This window comes from Helianthus annuus, chromosome 17 (assembly GCF_002127325.2).
Source record: "Helianthus annuus cultivar XRQ/B chromosome 17, HanXRQr2.0-SUNRISE, whole genome shotgun sequence".
Classification (NCBI taxonomy): domain Eukaryota; kingdom Viridiplantae; phylum Streptophyta; class Magnoliopsida; order Asterales; family Asteraceae; genus Helianthus; species Helianthus annuus.
In genome coordinates this window covers 68,948,168-68,971,516 of record NC_035449.2, presented here as the reverse complement: position 1 = coordinate 68,971,516, position 23,349 = coordinate 68,948,168, and the positions used below count along the sequence as shown (strand labels likewise).

The 23,349-nt window shown below is 38.1% G+C and overlaps 1 protein-coding gene across 3 annotated transcripts in view; it reads left to right on the top strand.

The window, feature by feature from the left end:
• LOC110920664 overlaps nt 1-22,985 on the top strand; it is a 31,305-nt gene extending 8,320 nt beyond the window's left edge. The window contains exons 6-9 of one of the 3 annotated variants that reach the window (XM_022164850.2): nt 186-233; nt 21,639-22,072; nt 22,168-22,273; nt 22,349-22,985. In XM_022164850.2, the coding sequence (XP_022020542.1) occupies nt 186-233; nt 21,639-22,072; nt 22,168-22,273; nt 22,349-22,809 (1,049 nt within the window). In that variant the 3' untranslated portion in view covers nt 22,810-22,985. Of the gene's footprint in view, nt 1-185; nt 234-21,638; nt 22,073-22,167 lie in introns of all 3 variants that reach the window. The other 2 variants (XM_022164848.2, XM_022164849.2) reach the window with 2 other exon arrangements.
• Nucleotides 22,986-23,349: the final 364 nt, after the last annotated feature.

Here is a 23,349-nt window from a genome sequence, read left to right as displayed (position 1 = left end):
TTAATCACACCAACTTATAATCATGATCAAAATTGAACACTTCGCAAGTATATCCGGGTTAGTTTTTAACTATTCGAATCCAACATGATTAATGTTTGTAGCATAATTGTCGTTAATTTATATTGGTTAAGTTTTTGAAATTATATGTCCTGATAATCACTAAACTGCACCTGGTTTCTATGTAGTCGCCAACTGGATTTATGTCAGACTCTGGAGATTGGCAATTCAGAATGGTAAGGAAGGTTTCACTTAATATTATACAATAGTTTATTATATATGTTATCGTTAATTAAAATTAGTTTCATACTTAGGGGCGAACCTATGGTGATGGGTGGGTGGGTGGACGCACCCCTTGAGAAAAAAATTAACGTATTTTATAGGCAAAAAGCCGAACGCACCCCTTAAAAATATGGTTTAACCTCTAAATTGTTCAAGTATTTCACATATACTAACAAGTATGATGATCTTACACATACTTTAATTGTCAATTTCATCATACTAACAATAATATTGAACTTAAGGTTACGACCTTCAAGTTCCTCTTCACATAAAGTTCATCAAATCAAGTTTTATAACATACCTTATGCTTGGAAAGCTTAGATGATCACAAATTTGAGATCATGCATCGATTTAGTGTTGAATCCTTCTTTAATTTTGGCATGTCTTGAGATTTTTGGGGAGCTCTTCTCCTCTCTTTCTCTTTTTCTTTCTCTATGTACGACACACACACAAGTATGTGTGTGAGTTTTATTTTCTCATCATCTTCTATTTTCAACTTTCAAGAGTGTGTCATTTAGCTCCTCCATGTTTTATTATCTATTTCTATGTTACAACTCTTTATCTTTTAAATAAACAAGTATACTAAGTAGGTTAAACATTCAATGTTGTATACTTCATGTCACTTATCAAATGAACATAATAATTCACTTTGCCAAAGTCGAGGCGTTACAACCCGGCCTAGATTAAGTTCCGATAGGTCGGGCCCTTCATAACTTTATCTTATAAAAACGTTTATTCACCTTTTATTTAATCATTACGTTTATTTATTTAAATCCTAATGTTTATCGGATTAACTTTTACCACTAATGGTATTTTACCCGCTCATTGCAGTTAATTTGGTTTATTTACGAAAACTTTGGGATGTTACAATTTTCTTAAAAAAATTACAAGATTTTGAATACCCATTAGTCCGTTACATGATTACGTGATTTTGAATACCCATCACATGAGTACATGATTTTGAATATCCATTACGTGATTACACATTCAACATAAACCATTACGTGATTACACAATCAATATATAAATCAATTAGCTGATTATACATTCAATATGATTTGTTATAACTTTTAACTAATGTTATTACAATTATGCTTATTACGTGATTACACATTCAATAATAAGAACTTGATTGTTTATGCTTTATTACATGATTAAATCTCTAATATATGACATTATGTGGTTATTATAGGTTGATTTGGCTAATGTTTTGTATACAATTTATCCTTAATATGTGATTAGACCTGAAATATTAGTTATTCCATATGAAATATTATGTATTGCATGTTTTTATTTTTACGTAATTACATAATCACTCAGTGTAGTTTCACATAAAATACTATAATAAAATCACGTAATCACGAAATGGGTGTTCAAAATCACATAGTCACGTAACAATACATAGTCAACTATTATTACGTAATCACGCGATCACTTATTGTGGTTTCACATACTATAACGAAATCACATAATCATGTAATAAGTATTCAAAATCACGTAGTCATGTGATGGGTATTCAAAATCACGTAATCACGTAGTGGATATTTAAAATCATTTATTTTTTTTTTAAGAAAACTATAGCAATAGGATGCTCAAATTAAAGAGAATGAAATGCTCGATAATACGATGTAATTTTTGTAATAAAATATTAACGTATGAAAAAGTTAAAGTCGTTTGAAATTCAAGGGGGAATGAGTTCAAGTGAGAAAGGACCAAAAATACCCTTTCTCTATGTGTTTCTTCAATAGTTTGAACCTTATAATTACGAAAATGTCACCGCATAGTTTTAAGCCATTGATCTCGGAAGATCAGTGACTGGGTTTCTCATGTATCCTTTTACAGATCTTGATACGTCTTATCATAGTTTTTTTTTTTTTTTTTTTTTTTTTTGAACGGTGAACTTCATGTATAATGTTACCACACTCTCCAAATCGGAGAGCCCCGTATTGCCCTACTCTGGCCAAGCTATGTTGTCTTAACTGGGCCCACGTTGGCTTCAAAGTTTGGCTTTTTTGGGTGTTCCCCCGGGAAATCATACCGCCGGCTACCACTTGGCAGTCCTTGTGCCACTACAAGAGCAGAACTCTCTGGCGTAACCCACGGTGGGATGGAAACCCGGTTAGGCTCGGGAATCGAACTCACAACCTCACACAATGCCTAGTTCAAATCCTTCATTGCCTATATCCACCCCATATGATACAAGTGAGAATTGAACTTGAGTCTCCATTAGAAAATCCAAGCCTTTTACCACTAGGCCACAAGTAAAGGGACGTATCATAGTTATTAGTTAAAACTATTTTATATTGTTATTTTTTTAAAGGTGTGAATTATTCGCGAATGTCGGGAGGTCTAACATACGTTGTCTTAACCGGGTCTGCACTGGAGAGCCTCCTCGTACCATAGATCCCCAATTTAAATCTCTCAATGAGAAACCCTTATCACATAGACTCGAATTTGACATCTGGAGGGGAAAACTCACCCAAACCCACCATTTACTATTGTTTTTTTTTCATTATATAATTCCCTCCTTAGCTAAATTAATGAAAAAATTAACCACCTCTAATACAAAGCATATGGAGCTCCTTTGGGCTGAGATGCTTTGCACTTGAAAAAATTAGCAGGAGAGCTGCATTTTGAGGAGATGCACTTACTGCATCCACAGCTCGAATTCTACCTTATAGCTTGTCATATCATATTTTAAACCTTTTTAAATAATGCCATTTTTTCCTACAATATGAAACCTTTACAAACCTCTAGGGCTAAGCAACTTACGGTTCCAAACCGTAGAACCGAACCATAACCGCCAGATCCGAACCGTATTGTTGTATTTCGTGTCCGGTTCTTAGATTTGAGATAAAACGGTTCTTGATTCGGTTTCGGTTATAACCTACGGGTTCGTTTAAAGAACCGTTAGAACCGGTGTGGAGAGTTCAAATGAGAAGAAACTTTTTGTAAGAATAAAAAAGAAGAAATTTCAACCAATAAGAATGCTTCAATTTACGTCATCTAATTTTTGTATTTAATATTAGTGTAAGGGTATATTGGTATAATTAGATAGATCATTAATTGGTAATATTCCTTTTTAATAGCTAACTACATTAAATTTGTAACTTATATTCAAAAAAATATTTTTTTTCAAAGAAGAAAAAATAATTTAAAGTGTAGGATAAATTACGAATTGTGTAGGATGAATAACAAGTTGTGTATGATGAATTTCAAAACGTGTAGGATAAATTTTAATGTGTATAGATAACAATTTTAGTGTGGAGGATGATATTCTTTATGACTAATTAATTAGTCAAAGATAACAATAAATGAGATGAGAGAAAAATTATTTAATATTTTACAATTGTACCCTTTGTTTTTTTTTTTTTTTTTTTACTCAAATTAAATTTTTTTCTCAAATGAACCTACCCCTATATAGAACCGATTTAGGTTTAAACTTTAAAAAGATAAATTCAAAAACCCTATTAATTTAATTAAACTTTAAATATTGTATTTAAAAAATGTCTCTAGGATTAAAGAATGTAAAAAATGGTTTTTATATAATGTTTGAATAAAGTTTTTATAGTGGTTAACTAAAAGTTTTTTTAGTTGACTTTTGTTTTTTACATTGTATACTTTGTATTCATGGTTTGAAACATTTTATTGTTTCTACTTTTACTTTTATTAGTATGAACTTTGGATGTTACAACCCTTAGTTGTATGTTTTAGAAGGTCTTATTGTTTTAATTGTTTTTATTTTGTTGTTAGTTTTAGGATTTAACTAACAACCGGTTCTGAGAACCGTTTAAACTGGTTCCGAATCAAACCAGAACCGTTAAAATACAGCTCGGTTCCGGTTCCGGTTCCGGTTCCGGTTCCGGTTCTTATATTTAGTATTAAACGGTTCCGGTTCGATTCAATTTGGTCCGATTCTGAACCGTTGCACAGCCCTACAACCCTCCACCTCACAACCCATTTTTAAGCATGAAAATATACAACTAATATTTCTTGTGTGTGGAGCCCGCTTATCTCGGTCCGTGTGGGGTTTGCTTTGTTCTGTTGACTTGGAACGGCCAGACACAAGCCCACCCCACTACGCAAGGCTGGTATTCTGCTGTTGCTGCCATATCCAAGGGCGGACCCAAGCTTTGGCTTGGGTGGGCGGGCGCCCCTCATGAAAAAAAAAATTAGTGTATTTTCGAGGTAAAGATCCCGACTGCATCCCATAAAAATTTGGTTGAACCCTTCGTTCGCACCTCTAGAAAATAATTCCTGAGACCACCACTGGCCATATCAGAGCGTCGTGTATGCTCCTATCAAAGTGCAATGTATTTGTGAGATAGTCGGGTCCAACTTTTAATATATTGTTTTGAGGTCCCCATTAAAAAAAGAGCGGTAACTTTTAAGTTATATATAGAGTTAAATGCTTGGTTGGTCCCTGTGGTTTTCAAAAATTGCAGACTTGGTCTTAGTGGTTTACTAATTACACGCTTGGTCCCAAAAGTTGTCAAAAATGCACTCGGTTGGTCCCCAGCCCTAACATCAGTTAAATTTCTCAGTTAAGTCCATGTTAAATGACCAAAATACCCTTGCTTATTTACAAAACCCTCTTCATCACCATCACCATCATCATCTTCATCTTCATCTCCATCATCTTCATCGTCTTCTGCATCCACTGCATCATCTTCATCACCATCGTCATCTTCATCACAAACCCACACCCCATCTCTATACATCTTCATCACAAACCCACACCCCATCACCGGCAACGGCACACCCAAATCCCTCATCTCACCAATCTCCCACACCCATCTATTTTGGCCCGATTGAACGACCAACCACCACCAACCAGTGGTGGCGTACAGCGACTTGACGACACAGAAGAGAGAAGAGAGAGAAAGAGGGATATGCAGCGACGGCGACGGTGTTTTCAGCGAGCTGCGGCAGGGCCACCGTCTGCAGCAGCGACGGCGATATTTGTTTTTGTTTCGACAGATTCTTCTGGTAAAACACCCCCTGTTTATCTTTATTTCCTGCGATTGAAGGTGATATTGTTTTGGCTCTGGCTGATGAAGATGATGATGGTGTGGGTACGTATTGGTTTAATCTTGTGTTCTAATTGATGGGTTTTGTTTTGATTGAGTTCTTTATTGTTAATCCTATCTTGATTTGCATTTATCCAAATGGGTTTTGTAGATTTTCTTGATTTTATTTTCTGATTAAATTCTTGGAGAAGGAAGTTCAGGGATGTCTAAATTCGAAGGAGTTCTTATGTCTGATCATTGGCTTTAAAGCCAGTTTACACAAGTTCAACTTCGTAGTCTTAAACCGAAGGTTTATTTTCATATCCACATGTTAATCGGTCTTGATTTGGTGTTATTGGAAGATTAAATTAAATTTGTTTGATACCCTTTACGATTCAAGATTGATTTTGGTTGTTAATCTGTAGTTTATATCATCAAAGAATCAAAATGGTGAAGTTACAGCTGCAGATGATGATGATGATGGGTAGGCAGGCCCTCTGTTTGAAGTTTTTAAATTGTTCAAGGTAATATCGTCATTTCACACATAGTTAACTGGGAAATTTAACTGATGTTAGGGCTGGGGACCAACCGAGTGCATTTTTGACAACTTTTGGGACCAAACGTGTAATTAGTAAACCATTAGGACCAAGTCTGCAATTTTTGAAAACCACAGGGACCAACCAAGCTTTTAACTCTTATATATATAGGGTAGGGATCCTAAGAGAAGTCCACCCTATTTGAGAAACTTTAGAAGCAATCTGGACCACACATTTTCTCTAAGCAAAAAATCCAAAAAAAAAGGTGAAAAAAATGCAAATTTTTTTTTTTTTTTTTTTTTTTTGGAAAAATCGCAGCTTTTTCTTTAAGGATTAAATTTTTTTTTTAAACAAAAAAAATTGGGATTTATACACATGTGTATTGTGACACTCGAGGTTTTTCCGAACGATCACCTTGTAATATTTTGTGTGTATATATATATTATTAAATGGAAACGTGATTTTTGCATGACATGTGATGTATGTATGTATTATATGTATATATAAGAGTCGAGACCACGACCCGAGACCATGACTCGCAACCAGGCGGTTGCGAGTGGGCCACTCGGTTGCGAGTGGGCCGTTGAGCCGAAACCGGTTTGGGCCGAAACCCCCAAGCCCAACCCGAAAACCTCTTGTATAAATCCCACCCTTTCCCCCACTTCTTTCATTTTACACACCAACACACCCCTTAAACTCTCTCACTAGAAACCCTCTCCAAACACCACTTCTCTCCTTCTCTTTTCGGTTCAAGCAAGGATCCCGGACTAGAAACTCGGTCAAGACTATCACTCGGACATACCTTCTTCTCGGCTCTCTTTTCTTTGATTTCGGCTCCTCCTTTCATAACCGGTTAGTACTACCTTTTGTGTTATCTTTTGTGCATAGAAATTATGTGTGATTAATAAACTAGAAAAATGTTTTGTTAGTAATTTTATGCATGATCTTTAGGTTGTTTTGTAAAGATTGAATATATATGATGACATGTTTGAAAATGACTTGATAATGGTAGTTTACAAGTGTTCATGGCCAACTATACTATGCTTTAAAGTTCTTGCTAAGATGATGTTGTAAACATAAGTTTCGGATATATATATATATATACATATTGTATGTTCTTTGTTCTCGCAATAACAATCTTGTTGTAATATGTGAGGTTTGGTGCAAGTAAATGTATGATTTTGTTAAGGTGAAAACCCTAGAAACTATGAACTTGATGAACTAGTTGAAGATGGGTTGAAGATTTAAAATGGCAAAGTTTGATCTATATGGTTTAATGGTCAAATGAGGAAAAGTGTTTGTAGAAATCTTATTGGTAGTTTCCTAATCTGGGTCTGAGTTTATGTGTACAATTTGGACTGTCTTTTCTGCATCATCACGTGTATATGAAAGTGACAGATTACGACTCGCAACGACAGCATTCCGACTCGCAACGACGGCATTACGACTCGAAACCACACGGTTGCGACTCGCAACCAAAGCATGACAAGTCGAAACTACGAGATTTCGACTCGAGACTACGGCGGTTGCGACTCGCAACCAACACGTGACAACTCGAGACCACGGTTGCGACTCGCAACCACAGCGTGACAAGCCGAAACCACCTGGTTGCGACTCGAGACCAGCTGGTTGCGAGTGGGCTGTTCATTTTAGTTATTGGGCCATTCTGTGTTGGACTATCTGTTAAATGGACTTTGTGATGCTGTGTTCTGTTTACCTGTATGTATGTTACGTACCTGTATGTGTTCTTACGTGATTACTTGTACACCGAACCTGACCTATACCGGTACCCATGTTAGGACGTGGTGACCAACGTGATTGACAAGTAACCTAAACCTACCGAGCAACCCAAGGTGAGTTCACAACTTAAAAGCATGCGTCCCGGTGGTTTGGGACACGAGACTAACAACCCTATCCCCTGGTAAAAGGGGATACCATTTACATACCTTCCCTAGTTATTGGGAACAAAACTTACTTTTCCTTCCCGGGTATTGGGAAACCTTTTGGTTAATTACTGTTTATACGGATTGCAACTAACGGCACTAAACGAAACTCTATCACTCAAGTCCCTACTACAAATACCGATTAGTCGCCGGGTTAGGCGAACGGGTTATTAGTTGATAGCGCTATTTAGGTGTTTACCAGCCTCACACCGTGCCCTGGTTTGGGACGGTCGTGAACTAATGTACTCAGAAATCCGTCAATGATGATAGAACATTGACATCGGGGCATCCTGCGGATACGCAACGGTTACCTAGTGTTCGGTATTGGAAAAACAGTTTAGTCGCTAACTTTTGGGGTAGCTCCCCAGGGCATGTATAAACGGATAAATTAACCGGCGAAACAAAGTTTTTGGTAATTAAAACTGGACCACTAGTGAACTCACTCAGCATTATTGTTGACCCCTTACTGCATGCTTTGCAGGTAACCAGTGACGATGGAGCTTGCAACTTGGGAACGTGTAGTGTCTATTCACCCTTGTGTTGGGTGTTACCTTATTTTGAAACATGAACTTTGTTCTAAACTACCTTACTTATGCTTCCGCTACTTATTACTGTTTTGAACTTAAAACTTTAAACTCTGAACTTAATATTTGCTAAGCTTATGAATAGTAAGTATTACTTTTGTTAACAACTTAAGTATTCGGTATAATTGGTGGCTGGATCCTGGTCAGTCACGCCCCCGAAGCGGGTGTTATCCGCAGGTGGATTTTTGGGGGTGTGACAGATTGGTATCAGAGCCATTGGTTATAGTGAACTTGGTTTTAAAAAGGGGAAAATCTTTTTGGAGAAAACCAGACTATAACCTGTGACTCGCGACGACACTACACTCCAAGTGCAAGGCTCGACACATTTGACCTCATAGCTCGGACCAGTGTTTACTTGTTTACTTTATGTTTCCTGTTATGCTATACGTACTAGTGTGCCTAACTAGATAGATACACCTCTCTCTTCTATCTCATTCTCGCTACACTACGGCATCACACTTATACTGTGTTTTCTGGTTATGAAGACAATGAGTGGACGCGGAAGAGGAAACATTAACATGACGCAGGCTCAGTTCACTAACCTGCTCAACACCGTGGCTGCAGCTTTCGCAGCTCACCCTATAGGTAAGCTCGTTGTTTTAGGATGTTTAGATCCTACCGCCACATCGACTTTTCGCCTCTAAACCTATACGTTTCGCTTCTCACCCTATAGGTCAGCATGCACCTGCGCAACCACCAGTGTGTACTTTCAAAACTTTCATGGATTGCAAGCCTCTCCCTTTCAACGGCACTGAGGGTGCCATAGGTCTTCTGCATTGGATTGAGAAAATCGAAGCTGTTTTTGCTGTTTGCGAGTGTCCCCCTGCGAACTGGGTGAAGTTTGCTACTGCTACGCTTGAAGGAAGCGCGCTTTCTTGGTGGAAGGCGCAGATTCAGATGTTTGGGTTGGAAACTGCAAATGCTACTGCGTGGGAGGATTTCAAGGATATGATTAAGGATGAATACTGTCACCGGGATGACATCCACAAGCTTGAGAATGAGTACTATGAGCTCAAGATGGTTGGGTCAGAGATTGAGACTTACACCAAGCTGTCCAACGACTATGCTGCTCTCTGCCCAAACATGTCTCGACCAATGTACCGAAGGATCGAACTGTACATCAAGGGTTTGGCTCCAGAGATTCGAAGCCATGTCACTTCAGCCAACCACACTACCATTCAGCCGATTGTTCGACTTGCTCATAAACTTACTGATCAGGCCGTAGAAGAGGGCCGGTTGCCCAAAAGGATCGGTGCTACTGTCGGAACTTCTAGTGACAGCAAACGTAAGTGGGAAGGAAGTCAAAGCAAGGATGCTAACCCCACTCAGGCCCCAGCACAGCAAAGGAAAACCGAAAACAACAAGGGCGCTCAACAACAGGGTGGCTATCGTGGAAACCACCCCAAGTGCAACAAGTGCAATCGACATCACAGCGGGCAGTGTGTGAAGGGCCAGTGTCAGCGATGTAACAAAATGGGGCATGTGGCCAAGGATTGTAGAAGTCAGTTCCCAGCTAGATAGAACCAGCAGCAACCCCAACAGCAACAGCAGCAGGGAAACAACCGGGCATGTTTTAAGTGTGGAGCCGAGGGGCACTTTAAGAAGGATTGTCCTGAACTGAATCAGAACCGCAACAATAATCAGGGAGCTGGGAACAACAATCAGAACAACAATGCTGGGAATGGTGCTAGAGGAAGAGCTTTCGTGATTGGAGCTGGTGAAGCAAGGAATGACCCCAATGTCGTGGCGGGTAAGTTCCTACTTGATGATCGTTATGTTTCTGTGTTATTTGATTCCGGTGCCGATGCTAGTTATGTATCCCTACGTATTAGTAAGAAGCTTAAGCACCCGCTTTCGTTACTAAGTTCTCCTCACCTCGTCGAGTTAGCTAATGGTAGAAACATCGAGGCCTCACATGTTGTCAAGGGCTGCAAACTAGAGTTGTCTGGTCAGACATTTAGTATCGACCTTTTCCTTGTTACTCTTGGAAGCTTCGACGTCGTTATTGGTATGGATTGGTTATCCAAGCATCGCGCTGAGATCCTTTGTCAAGAGAAAGCAGTTCGTATTCCTCGCCGTTCTGGCAAACCCCTCATTGTACAAGGTGGCAAAGGCGGAGAAGTCTCAGGCGTTATCTCGTTCTTGAAGGCCCAGAAGTGTTTACGGAAAGGGCACACCGCTATCTTAGCACTTGTTACCAACACGCAGGAAAAGGAAAAGAGGATTGAAGACTTTCCAGTAGTGCGTGACTACCCCGAGGTATTTCCTGAGGAATTACCTGGACTCCCTCCCCATCGTCAGGTCGAATTCCAAATCGAGCTAGCTCCCGGGGCAGCGCCTATAGCTCGTGCGCCTTATCGACTAGCCCCCGCAGAATTGAAGGAACTCTCGACGCAACTACAAGAACTATTGGATAAAGGATTTATCCGCCCTAGTTCATCACCCTGGGGAGCACCGGTACTCTTTGTTAAGAAGAAGGATGGCACGTTCCGAATGTGCATTGACTATCGTGAGTTGAACAAGGTTACCATCAAGAATCGTTACCCTCTCCCGCGAATCGACGATTTGTTTGATCAACTGCAAGGATCGAGCTACTATTCTAAGATTGATCTGCGATCAGGCTACCATCAGTTAAGGGTCCGTAACGAAGATATTTCCAAAACTGCATTCAGAACTCGTTATGGTCATTATGAATTCCTCGTTATGCCCTTCGGAATGACCAACGCCCCTGCAGTGTTCATGGATCTTATGAACCGGGTATTCAAACCCTACCTCGACAAATTCGTGATCGTTTTTATAGACGACATCTTGATCTACTCGAAAAGTCAGGAAGAGCATGAACAACACCTACGACTTATCCTCGAACTCCTTCGCAACGAGCAACTGTATGCCAAGTTCTCGAAATGCGACTTCTGGCTTCGAGAAGTCCATTTCCTTGGGCACGTGGTTAACAAGGATGGAATCCACGTCGACCCAGCTAAGATCGACTCTATAAAGAATTGGCCTACCCCTAAGACTCCGACTGAAGTTCGCCAATTTTTGGGATTGGCAGGTTACTACCGCAGATTCATTCAGGGATTCTCAAAGATTGCACAACCCCTCACTACGCTCACTCAGAAAGGCATCACCTACAAGTGGAATGAAGCACAGGAATCTGCTTTTCAGAGGCTTAAGGATAACCTCTGCAGTGCTCCTATTCTCTCGTTACCTGAAGGCACTGACGACTTTGTGGTCTACTGCGATGCGTCTATTCATGGGCTCGGTTGCGTGTTGATGCAACGCGAGAAAGTTATTGCTTACGCCTCTCGACAACTTAAGACACATGAAAGGAACTACACAACACACGACTTGGAGCTAGGAGCAGTGATATTTGCGCTTAAGATATGGAGACATTACCTGTACGGTACCAAGTGCACCATTTACACCGATCACAGGAGTCTCGAGCATATCTTCAAGCAGAAGGAATTAAACATGCGACAACGTCGATGGGTCGAACTTCTGAATGATTATGAATGCGCCATCAAGTACCATCCGGGCAAGGCCAATATTGTGGCAGACGCCCTCAGCCGGAAAGACACTATACCACGGCGCGTGCGAGCATTACAACTTACCATCCAGTCTAGTCTCCCTACCCAGATCCGAAATGCTCAGACTGAAGCTCTGAAACCGGAAAACATCAGGGCTGAGTCCCTGCGAGGATCGAGACAGCAACTAGAACAGAAAGAAGACGGCGCCTACTATGTGGCAGGGCGCATTTGGGTCCCACTTTACGGAGATCTACGAGAGCTTGTAATGGACGAAGCCCATAAGTCCCGTTATTCAGTACATCCTGGTGCAGATAAGATGTACCACGACTTGAAAACCACTTACTGGTGGCCTGGCATGAAAGCCCACATAGCAGCCTATGTTGGCAAGTGTTTGACCTGTGCAAGAGTCAAGATCGAGTATCAGAAACCAGCAGGCCTACTACAGCAACCCGAAATCCCGAAATGGAAATGGGAACAGATTTCCATGGATTTTGTTACAGGGCTACCTAGATCTCAACGCGGGAATGATACTATTTGGGTGATAGTAGATCGTTTGACTAAGTCTGCACACTTTCTGGCCATTAAGGAAACAGACAAGTTTTCTACCTTGGCAGAAATCTATTTGAAGGAAGTAGTCTCCAGGCACGGGGTGCCAACTTCTATTATTTCCGACCGAGACGCTCGTTTTACTTCCGAATTGTGGCAAGCTATGCACAAATCCTTTGGCTCACGTTTGGACATGAGCACCGCTTATCATCCGCAAACGGATGGGCAGTCTGAACGCACCATCCAAACCCTGGAAGACATGCTTAGAGCATGTGTGATCGATTTTGGCAAGAACTGGGAGAAGCATCTACCGTTGGTGGAATTCTCCTACAACAACAGCTACCACACTAGCATTCAGGCGGCACCTTTTGAGGCATTGTACGGTCGTAAATGCCGATCACCTCTCTGCTGGGCGGAAATAGGTGACAGTCAACTCACAGGCCCAGAACTAGTGGTAGATACAACGGAAAAGATTTCCCAGATCAGGCAACGCATGGCGGCAGCTCGTGACCGTCAGAAAAGCTACGCTGACAAGCGTAAGAGACCGTTAGAATTCCAGGTCGGGGACCGGGTTCTACTTAAAGTCTCACCCTGGAAGGGTGTGGTTCGTTTTGGTAAACGAGGCAAGCTGAATCCACGGTATGTTGGACCGTTCGAAATTACCGAGAAAATCGGTAAGGTTGCTTATAGATTGAACCTGCCTGCAGAGCTGAGTGCAGTGCACAACGTTTTTCACGTATCTAACTTGAAGAAGTGTTTGTCTGATGAAACACTTGTAATTCCTTTTAAGGAACTGACGATTGATGAACAGCTACACTTTACTGAGGAACCGATTGAGATCACGGATCGAGAAATCAAAACCCTCAAACGTAGCCAGATACCCCTTGTGCGAGTTCGTTGGAACTCACGGCGCGGCCCAGAGTTTACCTGGGAGCGGGAGGACCAGATGAAGTCCAAGTATCCCCAGTTATTCCCAAACGAAAACCCCAGCACTGAAGCTACAACCGAATTTCGGGACGAAATTCCAAACTAACGGGGGGATGATGTGACACCCCGTTAAAACACGCTAGCTTGGCAGTGGCTGCTTCAACTTTCGGGACGAAAGTTCTTAAAACTTGGGGATAATGTGACACTCGAGGTTTTTCCGAACGATCACCTTGTAATATTTTGTGTGTATATATATATTATTAAATGGAAACGTGATTTTTGCATGACATGTGATGTATGTATGTATTATATGTATATATAAGAGTCGAGACCACGACCCGAGACCATGACTCGCAACCAGGCGGTTGCGAGTGGGCCACTCGGTTGCGAGTGGGCCGTTGAGCCGAAACCGGTTTGGGCCGAAACCCCCAAGCCCAACCCGAAAACCTCTTGTATAAATCCCACCCTTTCCCCCACTTCTTTCATTTTACACACCAACACACCCCTTAAACTCTCTCACTAGAAACCCTCTCCAAACACCACTTCTCTCCTTCTCTTTTCGGTTCAAGCAAGGATCCCGGACTAGAAACTCGGTCAAGACTATCACTCGGACATACCTTCTTCTCGGCTCTCTTTTCTTTGATTTCGGCTCCTCCTTTCATAACCGGTTAGTACTACCTTTTGTGTTATCTTTTGTGCATAGAAATTATGTGTGATTAATAAACTAGAAAAATGTTTTGTTAGTAATTTTATGCATGATCTTTAGGTTGTTTTGTAAAGATTGAATATATATGATGACATGTTTGAAAATGACTTGATAATGGTAGTTTACAAGTGTTCATGGCCAACTATACTATGCTTTAAAGTTCTTGCTAAGATGATGTTGTAAACATAAGTTTCGGATATATATATATATATACATATTGTATGTTCTTTGTTCTCGCAATAACAATCTTGTTGTAATATGTGAGGTTTGGTGCAAGTAAATGTATGATTTTGTTAAGGTGAAAACCCTAGAAACTATGAACTTGATGAACTAGTTGAAGATGGGTTGAAGATTTAAAATGGCAAAGTTTGATCTATATGGTTTAATGGTCAAATGAGGAAAAGTGTTTGTAGAAATCTTATTGGTAGTTTCCTAATCTGGGTCTGAGTTTATGTGTACAATTTGGACTGTCTTTTCTGCATCATCACGTGTATATGAAAGTGACAGATTACGACTCGCAACGACAGCATTCCGACTCGCAACGACGGCATTACGACTCGAAACCACACGGTTGCGACTCGCAACCAAAGCATGACAAGTCGAAACTACGAGATTTCGACTCGAGACTACGGCGGTTGCGACTCGCAACCAACACGTGACAACTCGAGACCACGGTTGCGACTCGCAACCACAGCGTGACAAGCCGAAACCACCTGGTTGCGACTCGAGACCAGCTGGTTGCGAGTGGGCTGTTCATTTTAGTTATTGGGCCATTCTGTGTTGGACTATCTGTTAAATGGACTTTGTGATGCTGTGTTCTGTTTACCTGTATGTATGTTACGTACCTGTATGTGTTCTTACGTGATTACTTGTACACCGAACCTGACCTATACCGGTACCCATGTTAGGACGTGGTGACCAACGTGATTGACAAGTAACCTAAACCTACCGAGCAACCCAAGGTGAGTTCACAACTTAAAAGCATGCGTCCCGGTGGTTTGGGACACGAGACTAACAACCCTATCCCCTGGTAAAAGGGGATACCATTTACATACCTTCCCTAGTTATTGGGAACAAAACTTACTTTTCCTTCCCGGGTATTGGGAAACCTTTTGGTTAATTACTGTTTATACGGATTGCAACTAACGGCACTAAACGAAACTCTATCACTCAAGTCCCTACTACAAATACCGATTAGTCGCCGGGTTAGGCGAACGGGTTATTAGTTGATAGCGCTATTTAGGTGTTTACCAGCCTCACACCGTGCCCTGGTTTGGGACGGTCGTGAACTAATGTACTCAGAAATCCGTCAATGATGATAGAACATTGACATCGGGGCATCCTGCGGATACGCAACGGTTACCTAGTGTTCGGTATTGGAAAAACAGTTTAGTCGCTAACTTTTGGGGTAGCTCCCCAGGGCATGTATAAACGGATAAATTAACCGGCGAAACAAAGTTTTTGGTAATTAAAACTGGACCACTAGTGAACTCACTCAGCATTATTGTTGACCCCTTACTGCATGCTTTGCAGGTAACCAGTGACGATGGAGCTTGCAACTTGGGAACGTGTAGTGTCTATTCACCCTTGTGTTGGGTGTTACCTTATTTTGAAACATGAACTTTGTTCTAAACTACCTTACTTATGCTTCCGCTACTTATTACTGTTTTGAACTTAAAACTTTAAACTCTGAACTTAATATTTGCTAAGCTTATGAATAGTAAGTATTACTTTTGTTAACAACTTAAGTATTCGGTATAATTGGTGGCTGGATCCTGGTCAGTCACGCCCCCGAAGCGGGTGTTATCCGCAGGTGGATTTTTGGGGGTGTGACATGTATATTGTTAATCTTTTAACTATACATATATGTATATTGTCAATTATACATATATGTATATACATGTTTAAAATTGAAAAAATATGTGTTATAAATCCTAAACCTTATACCATAAACACTAAAGCTAAACCTTAATGCTAAACTCTAAACCCTAATGCTAAACCCTAAAGCTAAACCCTAATTCTAAACCCTAAAGCTAAACCCTAAAGCTAAAACTAAACCCTAAAGCTAAACCCTTAATGTTAAACCCTAATGTTAAACCCTAAAGATAAAACTAAACCCAAAAGTTAAAGCTAAACCCTAATGCTAAACCCTAAATACTATTATTAAACCCTAATGCTAAACCCTAAAGCTAAACCCTAAACCATAAAGCTAAACCCTAAACCCTAATGCTAAACCCTAAATACTAATGCTAAACCCTAAATAACACTTATTTTTCAATTTTAAACATGTATATACATATATGTATAATTGACAATATACATATATGTATAGTTAAAAGATTAACAATATACACATGTGTATAAATCCAAAAAAAAAAATTTAAATAAAAAATTAAATCCTTAAAGAAAAAACTGCGATTTTTCCAAAAAAAAAAAAAGAAATTGCATTTTTTTTACATTTTTTTTACATTTTTTTTGCATTTTTTTGCTTAGGGAAAATGTGTGGTCCAGAATGCTTTTCAAGTTTCTCAAATAGCCTACTACTTCTCACATGATCCTTATCCTATATATATATATATATAGAGAGAGAGAGAGAGAGAAAGAGAAACGGGATCGGGAGAAAACGCTCAAAAGTGTGAGAACGGTGAGAACGCTTTCTGGCCCAACACGTGTCACGCCGCTTAGAAAAGGGCGGAGGGGCTTTTTTGTCCTTTCATCTTCTGCTTTTCCTGTTCCGCTTTTTCCCAATGTTGTTTTAATTTTTGGTTTTTGAGATTTTTGCCGTTAACCAAATTCAATAATTAATGGCATTTTAATTGTTCCATTGTGTCAACATTTTGGCGTTTATGACGTTTATGGCGTTATTCACATCGTATGCCAATGAAACCCAGGGGGCAGGAAATCTATTTGAATGGTGTTTTCCAAGGCGTTTAAACAAGTTGGCCTATTGATCTGTTATTTTTTATAAACATTTTGGCGTTTGTGGTATCTTGGCGTTTTACTATTGTTAAATTATATTTCAACCACAGGAAAAAAAATACAAGGGACGGAAATAAATTAAAAATCCTAATTGGATCTCTTTTTTCTAATCTTCAGTGTCATCAGTCTCTCTCTTCTTTAATAGTACAAGAACTGTCATCAAATATATGGCGTTTTATGTAAAACTTAACAAACCCATGGGTTTGATTTTTTTTGTCTGCTCGTCTGTTGAACTGTGTTTTTGTGTGGATGTTTCGAGACATAGATCTATGGAGTGAGTGGGTTTTTCGCTTTTTCTTTATCTGGATCTTCATCTTTATAGTGAACCCACTCTTCCGTGTCATTGACCTATTCTCCTCATCCAAACCTTCTTCAAGAACAAAAAATACAAAATGTCATATGACTGGCATCAGTATCTTTTTCCTGAAATTTTGTCCATCTCATGCAGCAAAATCTTTTCTGAGGTACTTCCCTCTTATAACAATTCATTTAGTTTATTTGTTGGCGTTTTAAAGTGGGTGGTATTTAGTAGTATTTGGCGTTTGTTTTTTTGGTTTGATCAAATGGAAGTTGCTGAGATGTATCATTTTATAGGATGTCTTTTTGGCGCCTAAATTAGGTGGTGCATTATTATAATAAAGTATTTTGTCTTTTCAGTTACTCTTTTGTAATTAATGTTTTTGATAAGCTTTTATCTCTGAAGTCTATAACACGTCTCATCTTTCAAGTTTGGCGTTTTAGATTCTTCAGTATTTAATGATTTTGTATTTACTGTTTCTAGTTAGATTTTCAAGTTTGCTTTTTATTTTTTTTTTCTTATTTTTATTTTTTTTATTTGGGTTTTTTATAATAATTTTTCAAAGTAATTTTATTATAGTTTGGCAGTTTTTTGGTGGCGTTTAACTGGATGATATCGTTTTAAACAAGCATTTTGGCTATTTTGGCGTTTTTATTATATAACAATTAACTGACAAGGAAAAAAAAAAGAATACATAAACAATTGATCTTCCAAATCTTCTCTGTCTCCAGTCTCTTTCTTTCTCTTTTTTAAATCATGTTAACTGGCTGGTTAGACTTTCGTATGATTCATTTTGTTTTTTTGTTTTTCAAGTAGTTTTTTGTGTTGCTGTTTGGAAACACACAGTCTGACATCAGCATCTTTTTCTTGAATATTTGTCCATCTCATGCAGCAAAATGTTATTGAGTTTATATCCTTCAGCCAACAATCTTGAATTTTTTCAATCAACGATGTTTGATTTTTTTTTAACTTTTTTGGCGTTTTACCGATAAAAAGAACGCCATGAAATAAGATCACCTTAAACCTCAAATTTTTGATCATGCTAAAATCAATAATGTTTTGTTGTATGAGATGGACAACATTGTTAATTCTCGGTTAAGAAAGATAACTGACAATGTTGTCCACCCCATACAGCTAAACTTTATTGACAACAAACCTCAATAATGTTTTTGTATGTTTTGGCGTTATAAATTTGATGAAAGTATAGGATAAGTCAATAAGATTTTACTAAATGAAATGGACTATATCCTCACTTTAGGATTTTGTCTATTTCATTGAGCGAAATCTTACTGACAGCCAAACTGAATTTAAAAAAAAAAAAACGTTTTTGGGTTTGAAGATATTTGATGTTTGGGTTTTTTTGGCGTTTCTAAGGCGAATGGGTTATACGAAATATGGCGTTTGGGTTTTTGTGTGTGTTTTTAACTGAAGGTGTGAGATGTTGTATATATAGGATTTTTTTGGCGGTTTTTTAAAGCGGGATTTTACTATAATTAAGTTTGGCGTTTTATATTTAATGGCGTTTTACTTAGAATAGTCTGTGATTTTTGTTTTTGGCGTTTTATTTCATGATTTGGCGTTTTATGTGGAGTAGTCAAAAGACCCTTTTTACCCTTAATGAAGCGCGTCCACGTAATAAAATTGATGTTATTTACGAAAACGTCACCGCGCCAATCTAGTCCATAGATTGTTTTGATCGGACGATCGTTAAGCGTTCTCACCGTTATCACACTTTTGAACGTTTTCTCTAAATCCCGACCCTATATATATATACATATATATATATATATATATATATATATATATATATATATAGGGGAGGGATAATTTCTTTTGTTGTGAGAACTCAAAAACTTCTAAAAAAATTTAAAAAAACAACTCAATTTTTGAAACTTTTTTTTTGCTGTAAATCTACCATTTTTAAAATAAAAAAAAAACTTTTTTTTTGAAAACAAAAATAGAAAAACAATAATTAGTATTACACATGTGCAACATTACGAAAAACCTAAACTGGCCAACCCCCCCCCCTCCCCCCAATCCCCCAAAAATCTAAAAAAAACCCAAAACCTAAACCCCCCATAAAAAACCTAAAAACTAAACCCAAAACCTAAACTCTCCAAAAAACCTAACCGTAAAAGCTAAACTAAACTCATAACCAACCCTAAGGCTAAATAGTATTGCATATGTGCAATACTCTAATAGTAGCATTGAAAAAAGAACGACACGTTAAATTTTTTGTTTGTGTCGAAAAAATAACCTAAATCCTAAGGCTAAGTAGCATTGTATATATATATATATTGAAAGTATTGGGAGAAAACCCATAGTTAGGACGAAACCCAGGAATCTCTAACCTCCCAACAAGTTTTTTAAAAAAAAAAATAATAACACATGTAATATACATGTTTTTAAGAATTTTGAGCAAAAAAAATGCCGAGAGGATTTAAAAAAATAAACAGGTGTTGTGTAACACAACTGTTACATTTGTTAAACAGGATTATTACATATGTTACACAGAAACTTGTTTTTTTTTATAAAAAATTTGTAGGCGCTTTTTTGAATTTTTTTTTCTCGAAACCCTTAAAAACATGTATATTACATGTGGTATTTTTTTCAAAAAAAAATGTTAGGAAGTTAGAGTTTCCTAGGTTTCCGCCCTAACTATGGGTTTCATATATATATTCTTTCCCTATATATATATATAGATAAAGTATAATGTACATCAGGGCTTAACCTACATTAACATACATGACAAAAAATATAACGTGCGTTATTATCATAGAACGTGCGTGATTATAGTCCCATGCGTGATTATGTGGTCCCATGCGTGATTATGTGGTCCCATGTGTGATTATGTGGTCCCATGCGTGATTATACCCCAGATCCAATGGTTACCATTGTCTCCTATGTGATGTATGATAAGGCTTTTTGTATGTTAACCTTACTCTATATATATATATAGTTAAATGGTAAAATGAGAACCACCTTGTGTTGTGAGAATCGTGAGAAATTTTGCTTTATGTACGAGTTTTGTCACCATTTTTGCACAAAGTTAGATGAAAATGTCACAAACACGTCTATAGAAAAACAAATTGCCGAGCCGATATTTATTCTCCATTTACACCGATGTAAATTTGTTTTACAAAACTGGTGATGTCATCCCGTATATTTTCTTACATCGATGTACATGGAGAATAAATATCGGCTCAAAATTTTTCTTATCAGATGTGTTTGTGACATTTTCATCTACATTTTTGTAAAAAATGGTGGCAAAACTCGCAAGGGAAGTGAAAGCTCTCCCAATTCTCACAACTTACGGTGGTTCTCATTTGAACAAGATCCTATATAAATACACATATACACACACATATGTGTGTGTGTATATATATAGATATAGAGAGAGAGAGAGAGTTAAATGTCATTTTAGTCCCTGTGATTTGAGTCATTTTGCCAGTTTAGTCCAAATGTTTCATTTTTCGCATGTGGTTCCAAAAAGGTTTCACCGTTGCCATTTTAGTCCACTGGGTTAACTTCATCCATTTTTTTTCTCTTAACGAGAAGGCAATTCGGTCATTTTATATGTAATTCTGTTAACTAGAAAGGCAATTCGACCATATAAAATGATCGAATTGCCCTTCTCGTTAACAAAAACATTGATGAAGTTAACCAAGTGGACAAAAATGGCAATGATAAAACCTTTTTAGACCCACATACAAAAAATGAAACCTTTGAACCAAACTACCAAAGTGGCCCAAACCACAAAGACCAAAATGACATTTAACTCTATATATGTTCTTTTTCAAACCACAATAAATACAACCATACAAGTTCACATTTTACCACACCTACAATTCCACTTAAATCAAAATTCTCTATATCATATTCATTATTTATGCAATTGTGAAATGATGGCGACTCATAAGAAAACCCACATGCTTGAGTACTAAAAATAAAATGTAACTATTGGTAACTTTTTGGCAATGTAAGTATTGGAAAGAATGTTTGTAGGATTTAGAAGAAAATAGGTGTTTTGAAGCATTTACTGGATACCTGGCCCAACCTACCAACTCCTCTTTTAGGGTGTTTGATGTGGCTGGTTGTGGTGTCTAGAAAGGAGGGTGAAAAAGGTGAGTGGTCTCTGAAATATAACACAAATGAAGAACCAAACTTTCTTAACATCTTTTAACCATTGTAGGGTATTTAATAAAATGGGATTTATAAGCCAAGAAGTTATACCTTATGCTAAATACTTTATGTTGATAACTAAATTCAGCCTTAAATTTTTGGTATCCATCAATTGCCTACAGTGCCACATATTACGAAACTACACGAGGAGAAAGTGAAACATAATAGAGCTTTTATGATTCTCAAGCGTATATGCGTTGAAGTTAGTAAACTAAAGTCAGGTACTTCTGATCATTATGGAGATGCATTTCTTGTCGCGATGGAAAATGATACTCCAGAGGTACTAAGTATGATCATCGAAACTTTCCCACAGTCAATGTGGACTAGTGATGTTAATGGTTATACTGTTTCTCAAATTTCAATAATGAACCGTTGTGAGAAAGTTTACAACCTTTTGGTAAATATGATGGTTCTTCGCAAATTTTCTCATAAATCAATTATCGACAAAGATGGAAATAACCTCTTGCACTTGGTTGGGAAATTGGCACCTCCACACAAAATCAATAGGGTTACCGGTGGGGCATTACAAATGCAAAAGGAATTACAATGGTTTCAGGTGAAAATGTTATTCTATCTTTCCAAGTGAAAAAGAATAAAAATTGAATAAATTTTAATTTTGAACTATTTGGTTTAACATCTATTAACTTACAGGAAGTGAGAGAAATATTACGTCCAGAGGACATGGAAGAGAGGAACAAAAACAAAGAAACACCAATGATGGTATTCAGGAAAGAGCACAAGGATTTGAGACAAAAAGGTGAAGACTGGATGAAAAAAACGGCGGATTCATATACTATCACAGCTGCACTTATTATCACAATGGTTTTTGCAGCGGCTATTACCGTACCAGGTGGGAACAATGGGGAGACTGGGCAAGCAACTTATAGAGAAAGTCTCAGCTTCATCATATTTGTTGTCTCTAATGCTATCTCATTATTCACATCCACCACGGCCTTGTTGTTGTTTCTATCCATTCTCACGGCACGTTATGCGGATGATGATTTTCTCTACAAGTTACCCAAGAGATTAATATTTGGCCTTGTGATGTTATTCATATCAGTGTCCGCCATGATGATAGCCTTCAGTGCAAGTTTATATATTAATTTTGAACATGACAAGCCATGGGTCTTGATCCCAATCGCTGCATTAACATGTCTACCAATTGCTTCATTTGCAACATTGCAGCTACCATTGCTTGTTGTTCTCATCACTTCAACATATGGGCGTGGAATATTCCGTAGGAGCATGCTTAAGATAGAAGCTGCCGAGTTTAATGATTTAGTTCCAAAATAGGATAGAATCTGCTAGCAATGCAGATGTATGTGATGTTGCATCTTTGATTTGGTTAAAATTTGGAGCTAAAGAATATTTGTAACATGTATAATTAGATCCGCAATATGTAAATCATCAAATCCTTGTGATTCTTGGTGTTTTAATGTTGATTTCCACTATTCAAACAAAATAAAAAAGAAGAATCCTGAATGGGTATGGTCCTAAATAAATCCAACACGTATTAAAAAGTATTATCTATCTCACAAAAAAAATACATTTGCTCAAGCTCAAGACAATCCAGTTAACTAAACAAATCAGCAAAACCCAACAAACCCGTCAGCAAGGGGTAGTGTTTTCAACATATCGGGGCTAACATTGACGTTGCACCCGAATAGCTTAGCCGGCTTCCTTATTTATTTCCAATGTAATCGAGAAGTTTGACGTTATCTTTTTAGATTATCCTTTTCATCCTTTACGACGACAATCTATGTTGTCGCCATTTTATACTATTATTTCTGGTATTATTAATTACACATGCAACTTTCATTTACTATTAATGTC